This window comes from Benincasa hispida, chromosome 8 (assembly GCF_027475165.1).
Source record: "Benincasa hispida cultivar pf3 chromosome 8, pf3_genome.v1.1, whole genome shotgun sequence".
NCBI lineage: Eukaryota > Viridiplantae > Streptophyta > Magnoliopsida > Cucurbitales > Cucurbitaceae > Benincasa > Benincasa hispida.
In genome coordinates, this window is record NC_143485.1 from 28,780,138 (window position 1) to 28,806,423 (window position 26,286).

Genomic DNA, 26,286 nt, shown 5'->3' on the forward strand with positions numbered 1-26,286 from the left:
AGAAAAACTATAGTTTTAGGACATTATTATATAGAAAATTTTCAAGATAGAAAAAGTCAAAATAACAAAAGAATCATTGATAAAATCCTTATATATATATTTTTTTTTTCTATTTTTGAAAATTTTCTTATAATTACAAATTACACTAAGGCAAATATTTCTATTACACGACCCTCAAAATTAGAGAGAATTAGAGTATTTGACTTGACTCGTTCTAATAATACGTTATTTTATTATAAAATTTTATACAGATAATTGTTTTAAATGACACCATTAAATTAATTCATTTTACTATATTTGAAACAACCTAAACAACCTAACCGTGATATTAGGACATTTGAATGGAGATGAAAAAAAATTGTACCATTATAATTTTCAAAATTTTCCATTATTACACCACTAGTTGCAGATTGCCAGACTCAAAGAGATTAAATTATTTATCTGGGTGGGAAAATTTCCACCAATTTCGTGAGTCTTACAAAGGAAAGAAAATCCAGAAAACAGAAGAAAAAGAAAAGGAAGAAATGTGCACTCTCTGGCCAACCCAGAGAAAGAAACTGATCTGAAGCAGAGTTCTCTCTCCCAGCTGCTGAATTCATCAAACATCTCTATGAACTCTCAGTGCTTTGAATCTTCTTCTTCACAGAACTTGGAGTACTGCTCAGAGTCCATCAAGTTTTTCAGTTCACCACTGTCACTAACCTCCACCTTAATTATCCATCCATTTTCATATGGACTTGAGTTCACCTACATTTAACACAAATGGATCAAAAACAACCATAACCCTGCTTGGCAGAAAGAAAACTAAGTGATGGTTCTTTTTAGCTTTCATTTGATGACAAAAAAATCACTCATATACAAAGAAAACAAAGAAAACTAAAAAAAAGTGCTATTTAGTTAGATTTAAACAAATGAACTTCTCTAAGGTTTCATTAAGATGCAGGAAAGGACAAAGAACAAGGAACAAAGGATAATTACAGAAGTGATCCAGAATATTGCTGTGTAAGTATGTATTTTACAATCATCAAGTTACAAAATGACTCAAAAGTTTTCAATAGTCTCAGAGGGGGAGGATAGTAAAAGAAACGGTAATTGTTAAGAAAACATCCAAAGGTATTGGCAGGTTGTCTCCGGAATATAGTCAAAGAAGGTTGTATAATCCACTTACACATTTACATTAACCAGATCTTTCTAAGCTTTTTCTGAAAAGGAAACGAGTGCATCTCTTTATATCACCCAACACAGACATGCTAATGAAGCACAAACACTTGTTTGGCTAGCGTGTCCGTGTCCAACACGTGTCGGACACTTAAACACTCCAAAGCTTGTTGGACATGTATCAAACACTTGTTAGTGCAGCAAATGTGTTAGACATGCATAGAGCACTTGTTAAGAAGACTAAAAAGACACATATTTGACAATAATAATAAATTTTGAGTGTGAATTACATTGAACTGTTTTTTTAAACATATAAATGCATCAATCCATTTACTTTAGATTTTCTCCTGATATAAAAATGATATATATGTTTAAATATATATATTTTTTTTAATAAATGTGTCATTGTCGTGTCCATGTCCTAGATTCTTAAAAATGACGTGTTGCTATATCTGTGTCATGTCCTGTCCATGTCTCGTATTTATATCCATTCTTCTAAGAAGACATGACAGGTAATGGTAATAAAACTAAGACTCAAGTCAATTGTTAAATAGAATCCATCTTAAGGCATCTAGAAGTGGAAAGAAGAAAGAAAATAAGCTTAAATCTTTCCAGAGCAATAATCAGGTGATTATTAAGAGCAAGAATATTAGATCAAGGAACCCACCAGACCAGGGGAACTGCTGAGCTCTTCATTGACCTCAATAATTTTCCCTGATACAGGAGAGTTAATATCACTGGTAGCTTTAACGCTCTCTACTGCACCGAAGCTGCCATCCTGTTTAACAGAGGTTCCAACTTCTGGTAATTCAACATAGACAACATCACCTAAATGATCTTGGGCATGATCAGTTATGCCAACAGTTGCTTTGTCCCCTTCTACTTTCACCCATTCATGAGAGGTAGCATATTTCAAGTCCTTCACAACTGCACAATTGGAGGTACAAGTTATTTCTCTACACTTATGTAGTTTTAAACATAAAATTGAAGGTTAGATATCCCATAGTTTCTTTTTGATAAATATTAATGCATTTTGAATAGAAATATTGGACTTCCTTTCGCAATCATGTGACTGTATGAAACATTTTATTCTCGAGTTTCTTTGTCTGTAAGAGTTAACATGCTTGCCTTTCTGCCAAAAATAAGCATAGCTCATTTGTACTATCCGACTTCTAGTTCGATTTTCCCACCCCACAAGTTGTCCAAAAGAAAAACATGCTTGCCTTTCCATAAGACAATGCTATATAGTTTGTATTTGTACATATGTAAAAGTGCTTCTTTTGCTTCCCATATGGATTTATACTTCTACATCCCATCCCTTTGATTATATTGTTTAGTAGATGCAAAAATCAAGAATATGAAGTGCACACTTCTGAAAATGAAAATTATTATTACATTTTGGATATAGAAGTCAAACCGAAAGTTATTGAAAATTAATACTGTTGGGAATGTGGTATGTGCATGGAGGGAAGAAGTAAGCAGCTAGAAAGTTCACTAAGGCACAGATGTTAGTTCGAATGGCAAGAATGAATTAAGAACACATAAAGAAATACAATGGAGAGAAAAAAGGCAAGTAGAATAGAATATAATATCTAATATTTGAGATTCATCACATCATAATTCAAATGGAAGGTGAAAAGATATGCATAATCAACAAATGCCCATGAATAGATGACATCTGTGAACCAAAAAACCGACTCAAATTTCAAAAAATCATAAAGAAGAATGGCAAATATTCATTAGATAATCAATGGGGGAGACACCTGACAGAAAACATACTAAAAGAAAACTTTTTTTTTTCTTGTTTTTTTTTTTTTTTTAAAAAACCATCCATTCATCTGCCAAAGATCTACCCACAAATATTCATTATATAATCATCTCAATCATTCACAAGACAATGAGACGTGACAGCCATACCAAAAAACAAAAAACGATACTAATCCTGCAATTCTTGAAAAGGGTCTGCCATTGATCAAACAAACGGCAAAAATAAACAAAACCCATCATGAGAAACTGAGATCTTTCAATGTCAAAAGCAGATCGATCAGTTTCACTTGTTTTCGCTAACATCAAATTAATATAAAACGAGAAAGAATGAGGAAAATCAATACATAAAAAAACGTGGGTTCGGCTCACCAGAAGCAAACCCTCTATAGGGAATAGAGATCCTGAGATAAGAAGCAGCTCTCGAAGCCCAAACCAATCTGGACGCCATTGATGAAACTTAGAGCACTCTGTAAAAAAAACCCTTTTCTGAACAAAAGCTTATTTTGCCGCTAATGCTTTTGGCTTGCCGTCGCAACTAAGAGAACAGTTTCATGAAATGCTTTTATTAGCTATATGGGATCACAGCGCAGTAGGGTTGGTGGGGATGCTTGTATACAAAATGTATATATATCTATATTTCATTTTTTGGGTTTTATACTTCGAATTTTACGTATTTTGGGCCAATTTCATTTCATTTTTTGGATGTGGGATGGGATCATAAGCATTAATCTGAAAATAATCCAACAAGGAAGAGAAATGAAGAAAAATAGAGGTTGGAAAAGCAATCCCACATCGAAGATTGTGACTGCAAGATGCAAGGTGGTGGGTCAATGTGACAACAACAAACCCACTTCACGTACAAAGTGATTGTTGGTGATCGGTGGCTTTGTTTGGTAGCAAATAATAAAAATTGTGGCTTTCTTTTCGATTTTTTCAAAATATATTTTAAATAATTGGGTTAAAATACAATATTAAATCGTGAAGTTTGATCCATTCTAATCTTAATACAAATTTTAAATAGACTATGATAGATATATATCAGTATCAATAAGTATTGTTAGATATCTATTGCGATCTATTACTAATAATAAATAGTAAATTTTTGTTATATTTATAAATAAATTGATTCATTTTCATTTATTTGAAAATAGTCATGTTAACGATTGTCCATTTTAGTTTCGCACTTTCAATAAATCTTAAATTTAGTATCTTAATTTATTTTTTTTTTACCAAAATTGAATATAATATTTTTCATGCAAACAAATACAATATGTGAACATGTTTTCAAACTTTATAGTAAAATGATAATAAACAATAAAAAAAATTTTAAAAATGAACAATATACTAATAATGAGGACTAAATTAAAAAATTATTGAAAGTGCGAAAAATTAAAATTGGACAATTGAAAATGTATTAACTACAATTGAACAAATTTCAAAATATCAAAATATAGGGATTAAAATCGTATTTTAACAAGAAAAAAGTTGTAGAATAAAAATAAAAAGGAAAAATGTCAAATGTATATCTAAATTTATTTTAATGCTTTATTCATTACCATTTTAAAATAATAATCATATCAATTTAAATCATAAAGTTTACTAAGAATGTGTGTAGAATACATTTTTAAATGTTTAATTTAAAATATAAGAGTGTGTTTGGAATGCATTTTCAAGTATTTAATTTAAAAACGAGTCATTTTGAAAAGAAAAAAAAAAGGAGTATTTGACAATCACTCTAATAGCTTTTGAAGTGTATTTTCAATAATTTTTCTCAAAAGTATTTGAATAAAAATATTTTTTTTTTAAAAAAATATTTGTTTCTCAAGTCAACCCAAACTCATTTCGGAAGAAACTGAAAGGTTTGACGATCACTTAAAATAGATTTTTAAGTGTTTTTTAATCAATTTTTATCAAAAGTGTTTAAATAAATATGAGTTTTTTGAAAAAATATTTTTTTTCTTAAGTGAATTCAAATGGATCCTAAGTACATCAATTTACACTTTTTATTAAATTTTATTTTGATAAATATCACATGATCAATTATCGACACATCACGTTTTAAGTTGGACAGATTTTTTTTAAAAGGAAGTTGGGTAGACTTATGTATTTAGAGTTTTAATTGATATAACATCATAGTGACAAATATAACTTGATTTTTTTTTTTAAATAGTCATGTTGAAGTTAGAAACTAAGAATGTGGTTTGAATAATTGTTTTTTAGGAAAATTATTTAAAATGATAAAATTGTTAAAAATATTTACACAAGATAACAGTCTATCTGCTATCTATCATGGTCTATCATAAATAAACTGATATTTTGCTATCATCTATAAATATTTTTGTTCAATTTTATATATTTGAAAACGGGTGAGGTTGATTTTTTTAATGGGTCTTACGTTGATTTTATTTTTATCTATGAATATGGAAATAATACTTTCCAAGAAAAAAAAAAGTGGGAACAATACTTTTATTCACAAGAAACAACTTATATCTTTTTGGAATTTACTATTCAGATGGATAATAGTGTGATCCCTATAAGAAATTTACCATTTGAACTAGTTTCATATCTATAGTAATGATATATTCAAAAAATTAATTAAAATGTTTTTATCCTGAAGTTTCATATTTATTTTTTATATTCTTTGAAAGATGAAGTTTCATATTTATTCTATTTAGGTTATTGAACTTTTAAACATTGTGATACAGTTTTTGAACTTTTGATTAGGAAGAACCATTTTAGATATTATCATTTTGCTATTTAATAGATTGTTCAATAGAAGCTTTACTGATTAATAGATATTTGAACAAAAGATGTTTAGAAACAAAAGGGTTAGATATATTGAGGGTGTTATTAATTGACTAATAGAAAAATTTAATAGTAAAACCAAATAATTTTTATGCATAAGTCTGGCTGAAGTGGCTACCAAAGTTTCATATTGGCTAGATAAAGAGAAGATCTATAGAATATAAGTGAGAAAAACTGTATCCAATGATATGGAGTCTTTTGGGTGAATAAAAAAATAAAGTTTGAGACCATTATAGAGATATCTGGATGGTCATTGTTATCCTCATTTGAGGACTTAAAAAACAAAAACAAAAAACAAAAAATAAATTTTAAAAGTTTAGGTCTCATTTGAAAATGCTTGATTTTTTATTTTTAGTTGTTGGAAATTGTATTTGGCTTCTCACATTTTCTTACTCATAGTTTTCATATTTCCAATGTAAATATTTGAACTCTTAGCTAACTTCCATCAATATTGTTGTTTTCAAAACTTATTAGAGTAATATTGTTGTTTTAAAACTTATTAGAGAAATATTGTTGTTTTGGGAGTTCGAGGCTAGAAGTCGAGGGTTGAGGATTCGATTAATGTAGAGGTCTAACGTTGAGAACTCGACGAATAAAGAAAAACTTGGAAACAATATGTATATTAGGGTTGTCGAAGGTTGAAGTTTCAACATACATAAGTCGAAACTTCAACCCTCGACAAGGAAGAAAAGTTGGTGAAGGAAATATTGCTAATTTTGTGATAAGAATCTCGCTCTAAAAGAAAAATCTCGCTAATTTTGTGATGAGGATCTCGTAGAGAATCTCGCTAGAAATGTGGGTTGAATCTCGTGAGCATCGCTAGGAAGACAGTTTGTTAAAGAAATGCTTGAGGATCTCGCTCATGAGGAGGATATCGCTCATAATTGTCTTCACTTTATTTACTTTCCGTAGAAATATATATATATATATATATATATATATACCAATGAGAAAAAAAAAAGTTAATAATCATTAATAAAAAATTAACAAAAATAACAGAATTTTGTTACAACTAATAACTATAATTGAGTAAGTTTAATGAAAGTACATATATTAAAATTGATTATAATTGAAATATATCAAATTTTTAAATCTCACTTGGCATTTAAAATTGAAATATCTTTTTAAAATAAATCAATTTATTCCTTAATATTCAAATCATAACCCCAAATAACTCAAGATAATTAAAAGAAAATTTATAAAAAAAAAAAAATAGTTTTTTTTTTCTCATTGGTCATATATATATATATATATATTTCTATGGAAAGTAAATAAAGTGAAGACAATTATGAGCGAGATCCTCATTTTTTTTATTGTATATTCAATTTCCTTTATTAAAATATTCTTTTAATTTAGTTGTGGAATTTACTAGCCTCAAAAGAACATTATTAAAATATTCTTTTAATTAAGTTGTACATTGTTTTTTTAATTAAGTTGTACATTATTCTTCTAATTAAGTTGTACATTATTCTTTTAATTAAATTGTACATTATTCTTTTAATTGAAAAACAAATATTTTTTTAATTGATAAATAAATTATATATATATATTTTTTCAGATCATGGTTTTAAACCCAGGACCTGTTGATCTTGTACAACCAGTCCATTCATTGATCATCTGTTGTATGGCGAGATCGTACTACTGGAGAAATATCTTGTAGGCGTCGAGAGGAGTTCTCCAACGCACTATCCTGCTCCACCCTCGAATACTACCGCTACTGCGCACATCTGGATTCTATGGGATTGCCAGATTAAGATTTATTCAGTTGGACTGGCATCTGATCACAGCCTTGGTCGAGAGATGGAGGCCCGAGACGCATACATTTCATATGTTTGTTGGAGAGTGCACTATCACTCTACTAGAAGTGTTGTTGGGGTTACCTGTTGACGGTGAGCCAGTCACCGGAATGATGTACGATGACTGGTCAGAAGTTTGTCAACTGTACCTCGGTATGACCCCACCTACCGAAAAGATTAAAGGATTGAGGTTAAGTTTAATATGGTTAGGAACACAATTTCGTGAGCTCACAGATGATGCAGACGAGGAAACTGTCATAAGATATGCGCGAGCATATATACTACAAATGATGGGTGGAAGTCTATTTTCAGATAAATCAAGTCATTTTGTTCACTTGATGTTCCTACCACTGTTAGCTACCCTTCATGATGGGGGGTGGTATTCGTGGGGTGGAGCATGTTTAGCATGGTTGTATAGATAACTATGCAAAGCAACAAGACCTGAGGTTCGAGAGATAGTTGGGCCTCTCGTACTTTTGCAACTATAGGCTTGGGAGCGATTTCCAACAATGACTCCACAGCTACAACATGTTAATGACGCTCAGTTAGCTGGACGAGCCTTTGGTTATCGGTATGTTGTTTTAATTCAATTTAATTTTTATATCACCGATCTAGTTAATTTAAATTCTAAATTATCAATTTAAAAATTTAGGTGGAGAGACAAATTTTGTGTGACTGGGATAGCCACACATGTAGTCAGCCAATATTCTCTAATATAATATTTTGTGTTTCAGGTTATTTGGGAGCCGTACAAAATTATTATGCATACTTTGCCTAATTTTTGTACGAATGGTCAAAATATATGGCGGACGATGAGTCCTCTCATATGTTTTCACATTGGTGAGTGGCATCTTTCTGACAGGGTGATGAGACAATTCAGTTTTCAGCAGGATGTCCCATCGCCTTGTAATACTGAACCCGTACTACATGATATTGACTTAAGGACTGGAGATTGATCCAAAAAAGTTGCACATTTGATAGTGCGATGGCACTATCGTGCAAGGTTTATTGCAATAGGGGTTTCTCTTGAACAGTTTGACACAGATGTCACTCCAGAATATATTCATTGGTATAATAATATCACAAGACCTACGTTACTTGTCCGGGAGCAGCTGTGGGTCATCTGGTAAATGAATGAATATTATCTAATTATTTTTATTTAAATTTATTTTAAATATTGTCTAATTGTTTTATAATTCACAGAGATCGAACAACAGTAGACCCTGTGAAGTTGCGAATGATCCGAACCAGGTTCTTGCTATATGTAGTGACAACCAAAGCTATATGGAGGAAATTCATTATATGTACAATATACCTATTGTTTCTCCACCAGCTCCTAGATGTAGAGAACCTATTCGGGAAGAGGATGAGTTTGATGAGATTGAACATAATGTGGAAGAGTTGCCCCCTATGATGCAGACGCAGAGTCAAACTGATTATGTTAGTCCGATGATGATGATGCCAGCATTTGGTTCAGGACATTATGACTTAGAGGCTGGTCCTTCGTCTTTATACGTGTGTGGACATGGTCGGGGTCGTGGAGAGCATAATGAATATTTATATTATAAAGCGCCTGCAGAGGTACTAGAGCAACATCAAGGAAAACCCGAGCAATATCAAGTTCGAAGTCGACGACGACAACTAGCTCGAAATTGACGACGTCCGCCTTGTGGGGCACATTGATTTTTATAATTATTTTTATATAAATGAGATATTTAATTTACATTTTTTTTAATTTTTATGAGATATTATTTTTTAATTTATTCTTTTTAGAGTTTAAATAAAATAATAAAATATTTTTAGAAATTATTTTTATAAAATGAAAAATTAAAAAAAAAGGAAGAAAGAAAGAAAGAAGAAGGTGGAATGTGTAATAATTAAAAAAGAAAAAAAAGGAAAATTTGTACGGATGACCCAAAAATTGAAGTGTACTCTCGTTCTCTATCAAAATCTCGCTATCTCGCTCTCGCTCTCGCTCTCGTTCTCGCTCAAAATCTCATTCTTTTTAAAATTTAAATAAAATAGTGAAATATTTTTAGAAATTGTTTTTATAAAATGGAAAATTAAAAAAAAAAGGAAGAAAGAAAGAAGAAGGTGGAATGTGTAATAATTAAAAAAGAAAAAAAAAGAGAAATTTGTACGGATGACCCGAAATTGAAGTGTACTCTCGCTCTCTATCAAAATCTCGCTATCTCGCTCTCGCTCTCGCTCTCTCTCTTACTCTTCATCTTTCTTACTCAGGCAAGGTCGAAGGTTCAAAATTTGACCTACCTTGGTCGAATTTTAAACCCTCGAGTTATTAAAAAAAAAAACAATATTTTTACAAATAGTTTGAAAACAACAATATTTTCTTAAATAGTTTCTAAAAAGACAATATCCTTTTAATTTTCCCACTTCCTAGAGCAAAAGATACTTTTTGAATTTTTTTTTTTAAATTTAAAAATTTAAGTTTTCAAAATTTGCATTTGATTTTGAATTTCTAAAACCCAAAAACAAATAATATAAACCAATAAATGCACATCATTGTAGGAGTGGTTTCATAGGCTTAAGTAGACACCGATTGGTAATATTTGATTTTTTACTTTTGAAAATTAACCCTATAAACACTCATCCCACCTCCAAATTTCTAATATATATATATATATTTGTCAATGTTTTAAAAAACAAGCCAAATTTTGAAAACTAAAAAATGTGTCCCATTTGGTAACCATGTCTTTTTTAGTTTTTGGTAATTAAGTTTATTTTCTCTCCATTTCTTACAATGATATGCATTTTTCTTAAGTACAATTGATTGAATTCTTACCCAAATTTCAAAAACAAAAATCAAATTAAAAGTTATTTTTTTTAATTTTCAAAATTTGATTTGGTTTTTTCAACCATTGGTAAAAAGTAGATAACAAATAAAAAAATTTAGAAGTAGAAGTAGTGTCTATGGACTTAATTTTAAAAAACTAAAACAAAAAATCAAATTATTACCAAAATAGGGCCCAAATGATTATCAAACAAGGCTTAAATGACCAATTGCAAATTAAAAAATATAGGTTCCATTTGGTAACCATTTTGTTTTTTGTTTTTATTTTTGAAAATTAAGCCTATGGACACCACTTTCACCTCCAAATTTCTTCATTTGTTATCTACATTTCACCAATGGTTTAAAAAACCAAACCAAATTTTGAGGACTAAAAAAAATAACTTTCAAAAAATTGTTTTTGATTTTGAAATTTGGCTAAGAATTCAACCATTGTACTTAAGAAAGATACAAAATCATGGTAAGAAATGTAGATGAAATAGGCTTAATTTTCAAAAACAAAAACTAAAAACCAAATGGTTACTAAACGGGGCCATATATTTCCAAAAAAAAAAAAAAGGGAGATATAACCAGAAAAAAAAATTAAGCCTAAATATGGTTGAAAATAATGCAAATTAGACTGCCAATCCTTTTGACATTTTGATCGAAGATATACCTTTTATATATATATATATATATAAAAGCTATGTTTATATTGTTAATGTAGGTTAAATAAATACATAAGTTAAATAAACAAACTTATCTAAACATTCAAACACACCTTGAATGAACTTTAAACAAATTCACATAGTTTAGACATTCAGATCATCCAAAGATTTGGAAATCCAAATTATTTATTATCAAACAAAGAACAGATAACCTGCAGTCACAAAAATTTCAGCTAATTTTTTAAACTGTGAGGGAGATCAAAGGTAATTTTTAGTTGAATTTTAATTCTATGGAAAGATCGGAATGTACAAAATAAGGCAAAGGGATAAAAAATTCAGACAGGCAAAAGAGTTTTCACATCTTTGTGCATTGTCCTAACAACATTAGTAACCTGTTCAATCTGCTCTTCACTTGAACATGCTGAGAGAAGTACTTTGGCAGTTCCTCCATCTGGATAACAACCAGCATCAATCATCTCTTCAAATATTTCTAGGCATCTTTTGTAAAGCTTCTTTCTCGAGTAAGCTCCAATCCGTGAAGTCCACGTCACGACGTCGGGTTCTAGATTTTTAGCTGGAAGTAATTGAAACAGCTCCTCCATTCTCTCCACAAAGCCTGCTCGTCCATATACGTTGATCAAGATGTTGTACGTGCTGATATCTGCTCTATATGGTCCTTTTTCCATGGTAGAAAGAAGATCTTCCATTTTTCCAAATTGACCTAAACGGCCATAAAGATTAAGCATGCTGTTCATCACAAATGTGTCAGGTTTCAGACCTGATTTATGCATCTGACCAATGATATCTTCACATTTAGCTACATTGCCAGCGTTTGAATAGGCAGATAAAAGAAGCATGTGGGATTTCATTGTTGGAGTTATCCCAATTCGTTTCATTTCTTCGAAAACGGCTTGCGCATCTAAATTGCATAATGATGAGAGTTAGAAAAGCATTATAACAAGAGGAGGAAGAAAATTATAGGTAGGAGTTTATTAGGAGCTGGAAGTAAATGGTGGACAACAATGGCAGGATAGTTCGGTTTTCTTTTTCTTTCCTTTTTTTTTTTTTTTTGATATCAGTGAGTGCCCAGCCAGCTCATGTATATCTCGACCAATCTCATTGGACAACCCGCCTGACCCTACAACATCTAGGTGTCAACAAAACTCGTAAGATAATAAACCCTAAATAGTTGGCCGTCATAAATTGAACCCATAACTTCTTAATCTTTTATCAGAGTCATGCTTCCTATTTACCATTAGGCCGACCCATGATGGTTGGCAAGATAGTTCAATTTAAACCTGTTTTTACGTTTAGATCATTCCCTTGTCAGTGAATGCAATTGCAACATACATAATTGGAGTTGGTTCTCTTTGTTTCTAGTACATGAATTTTTATAACAGATAATATGGATTTTGCAATGAGTGCAAACCTTGATGTCATAATGAATTATCAATGGAAGAACTACAAATCTAACTTGAGTTTAAATACCTTCATGGAGACCAGCTCTTCCATATGCATCCACCACGATGTTGTATGATGCTCTATCTGGTTCACATCCCATGTGTTGCATGAGTGAAAAAATTTCTGCAGCTCCATATGGAAAACCAGCACGACTGCAAATGACCAAAAAGGTACACTTTATAGTAAAGAAAAGGTTACATCCAAGGGCTATTACGGAAACCTAAAATTTTCTAATGCATGAAAACATAAAGCTTAAGCACAAAACATCAAATTTATAAGAAATTCTTCTACATTGTTCTTAGCCGCAGCATGATGCATTAAAAAAGTAGAGGCAATTGGTTCTAGAAAAAAGAAGTACAAGGATTGTCAGAAATATTACTACTATTAGAAAAAGGAATATTGAATTTCAATTGCCTACTGAAGCTCACTAGTCATCAATATCCTTATGCCAGCCAGACCTTCAAAGTACTGTCGACCATTTTGAAGTGAAAAGTGAATACGCACTTCGCTTTCAGGAATGAAGGACTATATCTACAAGATCATACCAGATTAGTTTTACCTATATGACTCCATGAGGGCATTATAAGCATAGACATCGGGTTCATAACCAGCTTCTTGCATTTGCTCAAATATTTCTTCTGCTTTCTCACAAAGTCCCTCTCTAGCAAGTGCGTTTACTAAAGCTGTAAAGGTGCAGATATTAGGTTTGCACCTTTGACTTCTCATTTCGTCAAATATCTTTAGTGCCATATGAGACTTACTTTCCTGCATAAACCTATGATTATTAGGCTATAAGGGGAAATATTAAAAATCAAAACTAATTTGAAATCCACATAAATACTACAGTAGATTCCAGTGTTTTATTCAGGATTGTCAATATCTTTACAGAAGCTTCAGGCCTTAAGATAGCTAAACATATTGTGGCTGGTATGGTATTAATCGCTCCATTGAATAGGTCGGGTAAGTAATTGAGGGCTTTCGTTGCTAGGTACTCTAAAGGATTTCTTGTAGGATTCTTGTTGGAAAGGATTTCTATAGAGCGCAGATTACTTTAACTAGTTGGCTTTCTCGAACTTTTCCTATTTATTTACTTATTTTCATTCTAAAGCACCCAACAATATTATCTTTGAAATTGAGATGAAAATTAGAAACTTCATACAGAAACATGTAGGACCAAATTTGGATGGTTTGTCACACCTAATGTCTCTCCCATTTGAAAGGGCTGGCCCAGGGATTGTCAACCACCTTATGTACAGAAATATGACACTTTGTCTTGGTGGATTTGGGGACCTTTGGAAGAGAATGCATTATGGCCATCCTCAATATTGGTCCTCTGATAATGGTTCGTGAGACTTGAGGTTGAGAGGAGTCTTAAAGGACGAAGAAATTGAAGAGTGGATTTCTATCAGATAAACTAATCTGTTCTACTACCAAAAGTTTTTTTACGTGTAAATGTAGAAGATTGCTTCTTCCATTTGATCTGTCTCAGTTTACGCATGCATTCAAGAAACCTGAATTGTACTTAGGCTAAACCAGACATGGTGAATCTGCAACAGTATGGCCTGATGAATTAATTTCATATGCCATGGTATGGTTCATTCACCTCATTAAACCCTGGTCCCGACCAAAAACCAGATGTTCTTCCCAGAAGTAGTTAGTAATTCAAAATTTCTTTCCCTTATTCTTATTCATTTTCATTATAAACTCTTTTCATGAAAAGTGAAAAAAAATATTAATATTTCAAAATGAAACAAGAAGATCAGTTGTCTCTGTTGCTAAATTAACTAAATTACAAATCCAGATTCAGAAAAGGAAAGAAGAACTACTAAGTATTTGCATAAAGTATTGTGAAAAAACAATAATAAATATTGAAAAGAAGAACACTAAAATAATAAAGTGTCGTGAAGAAATCATTGCAACCCAAAAACAGAATTTAAACACTTCAGTAATCAAGATATTATTTGATCTATCATACCTGTACTAAAGCAAATAAGACAACGAAATTCAAAAGTTGATAAAAGAGTTCTTATCTTTAACATGTTTAGGCTCACCTTTCCATACACGTTTATTAACATTGTGTAAGTATCTGTAGAGGGTTGGCAGCCATCTCTCTTCATCCTGTGAAAGATCTCTACTGCTTTGACATTGTTTCCACCCTTTACCAATCCATCAATATAAGCATTGTACACAATTGCACCTGTATAATGACATAAAGTTCATAACTTTCTTTGTTTCTGTTAACTTATCTTGCAAGGCAAACATTCAATTTCTCATGCTACTTGTAGCAATATTGTCCTATTACTTTCTAAATATCATCGATAATATTTAAAACGGCAAGAAAAATAATGATTGCTGAAAAAAAAGGTATCATATAAGTAATGCCTACCGTTTAGCCACAAAATGGAAATAGTGCGCTTATCCCCTAAAACTAAAGTTTTGTTGTGCATATTTTTGAGAATCCTGAACTAGAGAAATCAGAAAAATATGTTCAGAATTCTTCTACAAAAAAAGTAATTCATTCTTTGCTAACTTAAGTTTTCCCAAACTCAGTATGCACAAATGTTCGCAGGGTAGTAACAAGCCGAAGTAGACAAAACCAACATGGATGTCTGTTAATGCTTATTGCTGAAATTGGGATCAGTTCATGCCATCCACTCTACAAAAAGAATGATAAGGCAGTTCTGCAAAATCTTCACAATGATTTATCCGCTGAATTTTTTTATGGAAATGATTGTTAGGTTTTAGAGATAATGGAGTTTTGGTGTTGGGGAAATACCAAATAATCTCTACTTTAAATTACTTAAAAGCTAAAAAAACTAGCCACTGGAATTGACATGACATGGCAGAAATGCCTTGTTTATTCATATTCATCATTAGTCTTCGTGACTACAAAAAGACATAAGAATATGATGCAGCACAAAGAATTTAATGGTCGAGAAATGATTTCAGTAGAAAATTTTTGTATGACTAAAAATTATCTTCGAAGAGAAATTCAATACTGATGCACATGCAGCAAACAGCACACATTATAATATTAATTGACTTCTTAAATTTCCAACCCTTAAAAGTTGATAATCACAATACTAGCTCCCGTAGCAGATGACTAATGAATAATAAACATACTTGGTGAAAGGCCATACTTTCGCATTTCAGCAAAGACAGCTTCAGCCTTCTCTAGCAACCCAGATTTGCAATAGGGCTTTAGAAGAAGAGCATAAGTATCTTCTGTTGGAATGCAATGAGAATCAAGAAGTTCTAAGTACGTAGATTCTACATCCTTATACAGTGATCTCTGCCCATAAGCATCCATAAGTAGATTGTACACAATCACATCTGGTCGGAAGGAACTCTTGTTCAATATCCATTCACATATCTATAGAATTTCAGCAGCAATGACAAGTATAAGTACAAGTTGCACATAGCACAAAGCCAATTTGATGAACATAAGGCTCTATCTCTCTCCTGACATTTGTTTAAAATATTCAAATTATTCATACAGCTTGAATGAATTCTGTCTTCACATACACAAAAGGAAAGCACACTGTGACTTTGAGATTATGTTTAATCCATTAAAATTATTCATCCAACTAGGCATGAACTAAGCTCATCCATGAATTTGTTAGGAACCAAGGTAGTATAGGCTATCTTTGTCCCCATATCGGTTAGAATGGGATGATCAATGTGGTATTTAAGTGGCTTGGCTCTCCCACCTCAATAGCTAGCTTTTGGGACAAAGGTAACCCATACTACCTTGGTTCCTAACAGTACCCCATCCCAAGCCAACATCCCGACGGCTAGACCGACGGTACGTCACTCAGAAACACTTGGTCAGAGCCCTCTGCCAATGCTCCTCTCCAAAACGTCAATAACTGGTTCTGACACCATTATTAGGTACTTAAGCATCTTGGAGAACCACATCCCAAAAGCCAGCTATTGAGGTGGGAGAGTCAAGCCACTTAAATACCACATCGGTCATCCTATTCTAACCAATGTACGACAAAGGTAGCCCATAGTACCTTGGTTCCTAACAAAATTTGCATAGAAATGCGTCTTACCGTCTAATTAAACTATCAGCTAAATCATTGAAAGAAAAAAGCAAAGAAGTTGAAGAAGCTTGGGACTTGATTTGTTGTATGACTAAACTATCAGATCAAATTGTTACCAATATGATTGGAGCCCACTTCTTATTGAGACGAAGTTGCACAGCTACACTGATGATATCATCCCAAGTTGAATTAGTGGCAGGTAGCCTGTCAAGAGAATCCCAGAGTCCCATATAATCTACTTCTTCCCTTACAAAGTCCATAATCTGTTGAGCAAGAGGGCCCAAAACAGGGAAGATTCCATCAACAAAACCAGATCCATACTTCCATCCTCGTCCCCTCAAGGAACCACCTGGACAAAGTGAAAATTTAAGATAATATACGCCAAAACTACAGTACAAAACACAGTTTCAAGTTTGTAGCATAACTTACATCGTTTTCTTGACAATCTTTTGCGATTGAAGGTTCTCAATTTTCCACGTTTATCAACATAAAGGCCATCATGTCTGGATTTCTCAACAACTTCATTGTCTGCGCATTTCACTGTCCATCTGAAATTACTTCCACAGCATCTCGGTTGTAAGTATATGTTGTTAACTACGCTTCCGAAACTCAACCTGCAGAGTTTTCCATACAAGTATACACTTAAATGATTGCCTCCCAAGAAAAAAAAAGGGACAGAAATCACAAACAAATGTTCAGGCTTCCATCTGTTTTTTGTTGCAACTGTGCACACGTTGGCATAACAATAAAAAAAAGCATACATTATAAGTATACAAATAAATGTACAGGCTTCTATCTGGTTTCATCGCAATCAAGGATAGACATGTTGCCATGACTTATAAAGATAAGGAGAGAATACATTAGATTAGATTGGTGGTATTGTTGAGAATTCCACATCGAGAAAGTAGAGAGACCTCATAATCTTTATGATATACATGGGCTACTCCTCTCATTGCCAATTAGTTTTTAAATGGAACCCTTGTTATCTAATATGTATCAGAGCCCATAAAACCCAAACAAACTGATGTAAGTCGAAACGGATTAAATTGGGTAATTGGATAAAAGTATAGGTTACTTCCCTTTTTATCCCCCCCACTTGTATTCAAACTCTATAAATAGGAGTCTTACCCCTCATGTATGGATAACGATTGAATAATACTTCTACTTTCAAGATTTCTCCAAGAATTAGTCTACATCAAATTGGTATCAGAGCACCTTCACGAAAGGGCTTGATGGTGATCAAGAACACCAACAAGAATCCTGATCCTCCTACCTTAGATGTGAAAGCTTCTTCTTTCACCTCTCAATCCGTCAACCGGTGATTAACTCTTGTAGAGACTTCTCAAGGAAAATTAAACGCAAAATTGCTTTAAGTTCAAACCAATATGGCTAGAATTATGACCACAAATTTGCACATCCAGCAAGCTGTAGAAAATTTTACTCGAAAAGTGAGAAAGAATCCAAATGTTGCAGCTCCATAGTTATGTAGAAAATTAAATTCTTATATGTTTTGCTAAGAGGATGTATGTGTATGATTTAATTGCATATTTGTGGGACTATGTTTTATGATGCATGTTATGTTTTGATAGTGATAATTACCCCCTACCCATAGTTATGTACCTATCAGAGGTGATAATCTCTTTCGGGATTTCATCAAAGGTTTGTGATTCTTTCGGGATTCACTAGAGGTTCGTGTTTCCTTCGGGATTCACCAGAGATTGTGATCTCCTTCGGGATTTCACCATAAGTTTGTGTTTTCTTCGAGATTCACCAAAGGTGGTGATCTTCTTCGGGATTTCACTAGAGGTGGTAATCTCTTTCGGGATTCACCAGAGGTTTGTCTTTCCTTCGGAATTCACCAGAGGTGGTTATCTCCTTCGGGATTTCACCAGAGGTTTGTGTCTCCTCCGCGATTCACCAGAGGTTAGTGAAATCCCGAGATTTCATCAGAGGTTTATGGGTATATCTGATCTATGGTAGGGCGGGTTCAATTATCCACCAGTTGGCCATCCCATGGAAAGTAGAGGCTTATGAATGTCCCACTAGAGAGTGGCATCTAGAGGACATAGATGCTTCACCAAAGGTTGTGATATCCTTCGAGATTTCACTAGAGGTTTGTGGGTATATCTAACCTATAGTAGGGCGGGTTCAATTATCCACCAGTTGGCCATCCCATGGAAAGTAGAGGCTTATGAATGTCCCACTAGAAAGTGGCATTTAGAGGACATAGATGCTTAGTCTGACCCAGTAGTGGGGTTACTTATTGAGTATTTTAGACTCATTCTTTCTCATGTTTCTTTTTCAGGTAAAGGTAAGAACACGCGGGCGAATGACAAGTGGAATCCGTGACCGAGCTACTGGGACCAGTCACATGTTTCCGCTCATGTTTTCAGGATTTTATGTTTTAAAATTTCTAGTCTTGATGTTTGAACTTGAAGTTTTGGTATTTGTGCTTTTAAACTTTTTAAGAGAATTTTCTAGTTTTGTTTTATGGTTTTAAGGGTACCCTGTTAAATGAATTTCATCTATTTACTTTTAATAAAATATTAATTTTATAGTATTTATTTGGTTATACCAAATCATGGAAAAGTGTTGATTTGAAATGTATGCATGCATGTCTATAGTAACGACCTAGTTTAAGTCCTAGAGAGTCGGGTTGTTACAAAGAATGTGGGAATTTTCATCAAGATTTTCACGGGCATGATCAACAAAATGGCCAAGAAAATTATAGACAACCAATTCAACCTCCAAGAAGACTAGAAATTCATAACCAAGAAAATCCAAGAATGCAAGAAGCTGCAAGAAATCCACCTAGAAGACAAATTTCAGAATTTCAACCAACAATCAATTATCAAAATCATCCGATAGGTATTCTTCCTCAACAACAAACATCGATTCCACACAATATGATGGGATATGATTCGGCCTCTTCAAGTGATAAAGGTTGTCCACAATTCCACCAAAATTATTTTCCAAGGTACTCTCCTAATTCTTTGTATCAAGAAAACCATCTTCAAGACCAAGAACCATACCAAGAACACAGAAATTATGGTCATAATGCCCTTGTTTTCTATCAAGAGGGGAATTGTGGTCGACATTTTCAAGAAAGAGCAAGAAATCCACCAGGACCCTTCATCCAAAGAAATCAACCGGGTATGAACAATTATAATCCAGCTTTTGAACAAGACCATCCTCCTCATAGACCTTTTCTTCAAAATGTGGTTGGATTTGATTTTGAAACATCAAAGGAAGAAGAAGTTGGCTGGCAAGTTTTTTCTTGATTTTCATATGAAAATCATGAGCAACAACACCGATTAAAAAAATGAAGAATGGGTTCAAGAATCACTTCAAGATCAAGTGGGCAATCAACCAAATGTTCGAGAACACGCTACTATCCTTCAAGAACATCAAGGCAACCCACATGGAGTCCAAAATCGAGAGGCTATACTGCAAGAACATCAAGATGGGAGTAAAAATCTTAATTTTTACATCGTTATTTGACTATGCTCCCAATAGAACCAATTTTAACCGTTGTTGCCCGCCTCAATACAAGAGACCCTTTTCTAACGCCATTTGAGAAGAAGGTGATGTAGGGGTATCTTAGTCAAACTATGTCATCCTTTATAATTGTTCTATTGTTTAATTTTTATTTTAGTTTAGGTGTGACAAAGCCCTTCTCCTTTGGGTCTATTTAAAGGGGCCTAGATTTAGAATTAGTTAATTAGGTGTGTAATAACCCTTTCCCTTTGGGTATATATTCATTTTCAATCATCAATAACAATACTCCTACTTCAAGATTGCTCCAAGATTTGGGTCTACTTCAGAAGGATGTTAAACAATCCCAATTTTCACCAAATCATAGTGATCATGATGTAATCTGAGCCTAAGGGGAATGGAAAGAAGCTGAGAAGAACTTTGGTGGATATGACTTATGTTGGAAGAACTTTCTTTCTGTACAATTAGTGAAGGCTATTGATTCACTAAGGAAGGAGTTTTTTTCTTTACTTAAAGATATTGGCTTGGTCAACGGGTATTTGAACACCTACAACGCTTGGAGTCTTGATGAACTTGATGAAAAATTTATGTTTTGGACCTCTTTTCATAATATTTTTGTTCAAGATGTAAGAGGTTGGTTTGGCCATACTCCACTATATAAGTTTATTTTATTTCTTAATTATTTCATTTTTTTTCTTCTTTTTAAAACTCGAGGACAAGTTTTCTTTTTGGAGGGGTAGAATGATATAAATAGAAAGGGGTTTAAACTGAGTAATTGGATAAAAGTACAGGTCAATTCCCTTTTTATTCCCCACTTGTATTCAAACTCTATAAATAGGAGCCTTTCCCGTCATGTATGGATAACAATTGAATAATACTTCTACTTTCAAGATTTCTCCAAGAATTAGTCTACATCACAGACTTTTAGTCGATGCAAGAATGGTGAATTGAAAGAGGACACCAACTTGAAGGGGCACATTGAAGATCCGAAATTGACAAAGTGAAACACTTCGCAATCTTTATAAGATACATGGTACGCTTCTCATTACTAATTGGTTTTGAGATAAAACCCCGTGCTATCTAATAGGTATTAATATGTCAAATTGCAAGTTATGCATTAAACATGAATGTGTGTGAAACACAAATCCTTCTTAAGAAACAAACTGCACAAACAAATAGAAAAATCTCTGGAAGTGAACGACGAGGACAAATACTTTTGACATGAAAAAAACTGCTTCAAACGAAAAGGCACCTGACGAAGTTATCATAACTCATTCAAACACAACAGCGAGCAGATTCGTTCATCAGTAACATGAAATTTTCGGAAAACCAATCTGATATTCTCCAATTTACATTCCAAATTTTACACGCACACCGTAACGAATTACAAAGTTGCAGCCCACAGTCGGAGTGTTTGCAAGTGAAATTGATATGGGCTAACTAAAGTCCTAAGCTTAACCAACAAAACAAGTCATGTGAAGATGCATTGGAGAATAGGAAATGTAGAAGCGGTCGAACTTACATGAACGCGCCGAGCAGAGATTATAGCAGTTAGATGAAAGATTGAGGAAATTTGAAGAAGAAAAGTTATGGGAACGTCCATTATGGATATGCATTGATGTGAGGTTATCTATATGAAGGCAATGTGGAGTGGAGCTCTGTTTGGAAGAGATATAGAGATGAAAAATATCTAATTTTGATATTGTAATTTGTAGACTTTTAAATTTGATCTAACATTTTGTTTTAAAAAAATGTAAGGTTTACGAATAACGATTTCATTTTAAAATAATAATAATAAATTTTGTGGGTCTCTTGTCATTTTTTATATTATTTTGGGCAAACTTAACTTAAAAATTATATATTATTTAAAACATTTTGATTTAAACACTTATAAAAACGGTTTAAAATAAAAATGTCTGACAACTTTATTATTCAAAAATGTTTTTATATATAAGTTTTTTTTAGTTTGTTAGGTAATAAAACTGATTTTATTAATATCAAATTACTATCAAAGATGGCTATAAAATAATTTAAAATAATAATCATAAAAAGAGCTTAGCTTAGTTGGAATCTGTATGTAAGAAGGACTAAGAGGTTTAGGATTTAAATTCCTTACCCCAATTTGTACTAAAAAAATAATAATCATGAGAGTTGACCATGACTAGAGTTAACGACAGAGGACGATAGTAGCCACGACAACATAATAAAAGTGAGGTAGATGACTTTTGCAGCATTTTATCAATTTTAAGAATTATACAAATTAGGGAGAGATGAAACATTAAACACTTAAAAGTTATTTTTCTAAAAGTTGATTTCAAGTGTTTCTCCTAAATCAATTTATTTTGTAAGCTCATTTTTTTTCGAAATTTATTTTGAGTGGTTGTCAAACACTAAAATTTTTCTGAAATATTTTTTTTTTTAAATTAAACACTTAAAAAGATATTTCAAACACATCATAAATTAATTTATATTATTTTTTTTATAAAATAACTATAATAAAAAATTGTTAAATGTAATATTAAAAAAAAATTACAAAACAAAAACAAGTTTTTAAGAATTGGTTTGTTTAGGTTAGAATTTTGAAAACACTACAGGAAAAAATATAACAAAACAAAGAAAAGCTAAATTTTCAACAACTAGAAGTGAAAAAACCAAGACTATGTTTGGTAACCCATCAAATTTTAAAAATTATTTATGTTTTCTTATTGGTTCTTAATTATGATTTCTACCTTCTTAACAAAATTTTAAATTCTATATATATATTTTTTAATTTTCAAAACTTAGTTTTAAACAATTCTAAAAGTAAACTAACATATAAAATAACTAATAAATGAAGGTAATGTTTCAAACAAGTCAAATTTTGAAAACTAAATAAAAAATAGTATTTAAAAAACTTGTTTTTTCTTTCTTTCTTTCTTTCTTATTATTATTTGAATTTAGCTAAGATTAATTCAACTCTTTTACTTAAGAAATAAATAAAATATTATCAAAATTTGAGAGTAAATAAGTTTAATTTTAAAAAATAAAAAAACTAAAAAAGAAATTGTACCAAACAGAGTCTAAATATGTAACGACCAAGTAATTATAAAATATGAAATTCGTAGTTAAATTATGAAATGACTAATTTTAAATAATCAAATTTAAAAAGTGGCCAAACGAATTAGAGTTTTAAAAAATGACTAAACCGTAATTTTAATAAAATATTCAAAGTGTGCATAGACAAAAATACCCCTAAAATAATTTTCCCTTTTAACTCAACCCTAAAGTAGTCTAAAAGAAAACGGAGTGTTAAAGAGCAAAGATATGAAGTCTCTTGACAACAAAAATAACAAACAAAATTAAACGGTAATATTTAACATTAATTCAAATCAGTGTTAAAACACAATCAAACATTATAACACCTAAAATCATTGACTAAAATGTTGATAACATCTCATGTATTTCCATGACCCGAACAAAGGGGAATACATATTACGGATCATACCATAGTTATACTTATAATTACGTACAAGTAACTATATTCAGGATTGACAACGAGGTCGGAGCGGAGCGGAGCGAGGGATTCCTCATTTCCGTCCCCATCCCATTCTCCATTTTGGAGTGTTGGAGTCGAGAATCTCCATTCGTTGATCGGGTTCTACAGAGAAAATTTTTCCATTTATATTTTCATTTTATTTAAAATCAATTAAAATTTGATATTTATATTGAAAACATAAATAATTTAGGTAACAAAATAGTACTATTATTGTTTTATTTATTAAATTAGTAACTAAGAAATATTTTAGATTTTTTATTGTAAATTTAATAAAAATTTGAAGTTAATTATAGGATAAAATGCACTTTTGGTCTCTAAGATTTGAGATTGGTGTCTATTTGGTCCCTAAAATTTCAAAATGAACATTTTAGTTCCTGAAGTTTGAAAAATGATTCTAAATGGTTTTTAAGTTAATTTGACCGTTAGTTGACTAACGAAAAAGTGACATGGTGTGTTGACTTAGAACATTTCGAACGAGGTGACAAGTATTAAATTTGGTGAACGTTTTTACTATATATATATATATATTTAAAAAAAATTAGGTGGAAATTTATTCTGTTGTGGTGTCTCAAATCTAGCATATTTTCGTTTGCAATGGTGAATTTAAAGGTCTCGAATTAAGGCCGTATATAAATCTTACTCCATCCTCATTCTCCTCCACCAGATTCTCCCATATTGTGAAACGTTGAACTATTCATTGGCCCAACTCCATTGCTTTGATCTACATCTCATGCCAAGAATCCATGGTAGTTTATCTAACAAAGGACATCGAGAGCATTCTAACCAGATGAAAACCCAATATTAACAAAGAAAAAAAAAATGAGGGACGAAGAAATCCACTTAATATAGTTTTTTTCTTTTAAAAAAGACCAAAAAAAAAATTAACGGTCAAATTAATTCAAGCACCATTTAAAAGTATTTTCAAATTTTAAGGACTAAAATACTCCTTTGAAACTAGGGACTAAATAAACACCAACCTCAAATTTCAGGGACAAAAAATGTGTTATGCCCTTAATTATATTATGAAATGAAGAAAAAAATTATAAAATGAAATTAACAAAAAAAAAAGTTAAAGAATATATATAAACAGTAGCTAAGTTACTATTATTTATATATATATATATATATGAGGGACCTTTTTTGTATCTTAGTTTGACCTCATCCCCAATTAAACTAAGAATTTCCCACCCCGATGAAGATTGATACCTATAAAGACATGACCTACGAGGATATTTGCCATATTTTATCAATGTTTATATGAATCTATACTCTAAATCATTAATCGGTAAAGAAAGTTGGATAGTGGCATTAAACAATCGAAAGGTACTAATTAGGCTATTGCATATTAAATCTACCTGGATTGAATTAAGTGCCATTTTAGGGCCGTTTTATAATTTATTGGTAAGAATAGGGTAATCTACAAAATATTTGCAAAAATAGAGTTTTTTTTTTCTTATTCACATTTCCTTTTGTTGACAAAAGGTACTATCTTTGTTTGCATTTCTTTTTTATTCAATTATGTCTTTTGAAAAGACTGAATTAAATGTACACTTTTTTCTTTCTATTTTGTTATTTTTTATAATATCCATTTTTTGTTTAATTTCTTTTCATCTCCTATATCTTTTTTTTAGGGTTTTTTTTTTCATCTTTGATAACCTTTTTTTCCCATATATGTATATAGATAGATAGATAACTTAATTTGTGAATTTTCCCCTTTAATATTGCAAGTTTTAGAACTTCTTATTAATATATAAACTTTAAAAGTTATTAAAAAAATACTATAATTTTGAAGTAACCATCTCTTGAATATACGACATTCTTCCAAATTAATTTTTTTAGAGAATTTTTTTAATCTTAAATTGTTTAGAAAAAGACCATTTTAAATGAAAACACATCTAACATTTAGAATTTAGGAGAAAAATACTCCTTTAGTCCTAGATTTTTGGTTTAGTTTTTATTTGGTCATTATGCTTCAAAATCTAGCATTTTTTCCCTAAAATTCTAATAATGCTCAATTTTAGTTATTGAGATTATAAAATCATTGTCATTGGTAACTTGTTGTTGAATACAATTAGGTTCACTAAATCGCTCATATGCCAATATTGTCGTTGGTGACTTAAAGATGGACTAAGATGATGATTAGACCAATTATAAATCTAAATAGATCGATGACATGACTATTTTAATCTTGACATCGCAAAAAGTTGCTTAAAAATATATATATATATATAACTCGAATCCACCCCCTTAACTATATTAGATGACGACTAGCAAGTGTTCTAGTGCTCCTTTGCTTCCAACCTCTTTTTAACCTCCGTCCTCACCAATTATGACTTCTTCGTCATTGAAGCCAAAATCACGACTTCTTCGTCATTGAAGCTAAAATCACCAGATCAAAAGTGACCCAAACAGAATGGAAGCCAAATCCTAAGAAATCAAGAGATCCGGATAAAGAAAAATCAAAGAAGAAGAGTGTATAATTAAAATAGGCAAATGGGATAAAGAAAAATCAAAGAAGAAGAGTGTATTATTAAAATAGGCAAATGGAATCAAGGGAGAAGAGAACTCCAAAATGGGGAAATAAGTAAAGAAGGGTAGAAGGAGGAAATGTGGTAAGGATTTGTGGAAATTTTTCTAGTACTACGAGAATACCATACTCCCTTTGTTCAAGCTATTATTTTGTCTTCATAAATATTTATAGACTTCACATTAATGTCAACAAATCCAACCCCACTTTTAAAAGGATGTTGTAATGACATACAATAAG

General features: G+C 31.7%; 2 protein-coding genes across 3 annotated transcripts; both read right to left on the minus strand.

Annotated features, from left to right (window-relative positions):
- Positions 1-342: 342 nt before the first annotated feature.
- LOC120082657 (Single hybrid motif superfamily protein) lies at positions 343-3,800 on the minus strand. Its single transcript, XM_039037917.2, has 3 exons — positions 3,295-3,800; positions 1,826-2,085; positions 343-747 (listed from the first exon to the last, which is right to left on the minus strand). The coding sequence occupies exons 1-3, from the start codon at positions 3,371-3,373 to the stop codon at positions 619-621; spliced, it is 468 nt and encodes a 155-aa protein (XP_038893845.1). The 5' UTR covers positions 3,374-3,800; the 3' UTR covers positions 343-618.
- Positions 3,801-11,150: 7,350 nt separating this feature from the next.
- On the minus strand, positions 11,151-21,682 carry LOC120083660 (Tetratricopeptide repeat (TPR)-like superfamily protein). 2 transcript variants are annotated; one of them, XM_039039493.2, is made up of 8 exons: positions 21,507-21,682; positions 16,919-17,103; positions 16,606-16,838; positions 15,567-15,816; positions 14,495-14,640; positions 13,003-13,208; positions 12,471-12,595; positions 11,151-11,901 (listed from the first exon to the last, which is right to left on the minus strand). In XM_039039493.2, coding segments are annotated over exons 1-8 (1,731 nt in total). In that variant the 5' UTR covers positions 21,509-21,682; the 3' UTR covers positions 11,151-11,317. The 2 variants fall into 2 exon arrangements, with proteins under 2 accessions (XP_038895421.1, XP_038895422.1); XM_039039494.2 differs by lacking the exon at positions 21,507-21,682 and adding an exon at positions 17,618-17,914.
- Positions 21,683-26,286: the final 4,604 nt, after the last annotated feature.

Coding starts and splice junctions, on each gene's coding strand:
- LOC120082657 (XM_039037917.2), bottom strand. CDS start 3,373: ATGGCGTCCAGATTGGTTTGGGCTTCGAGAGCTGCTTCTTATCTCAGG. Junction 2,086..3,294: donor CTATAGAGGGTTTGCTTCTG/GTGAGCCGAACC, acceptor CCAATTGTGCAG/TTGTGAAGGACTTGAAATAT. Junction 748..1,825: donor TCAGCAGTTCCCCTGGTCTG/GTGGGTTCCTTG, acceptor TGTTAAATGTAG/GTGAACTCAAGTCCATATGA.
- LOC120083660 (XM_039039493.2), bottom strand. Junction 14,641..15,566: donor AAAGTATGGCCTTTCACCAA/GTATGTTTATTA, acceptor GTCATTATACAG/GTGCAATTGTGTACAATGCT. Junction 13,209..14,494: donor TAATAAACGTGTATGGAAAG/GTGAGCCTAAAC, acceptor AGGTTTATGCAG/GAAAGTAAGTCTCATATGGC.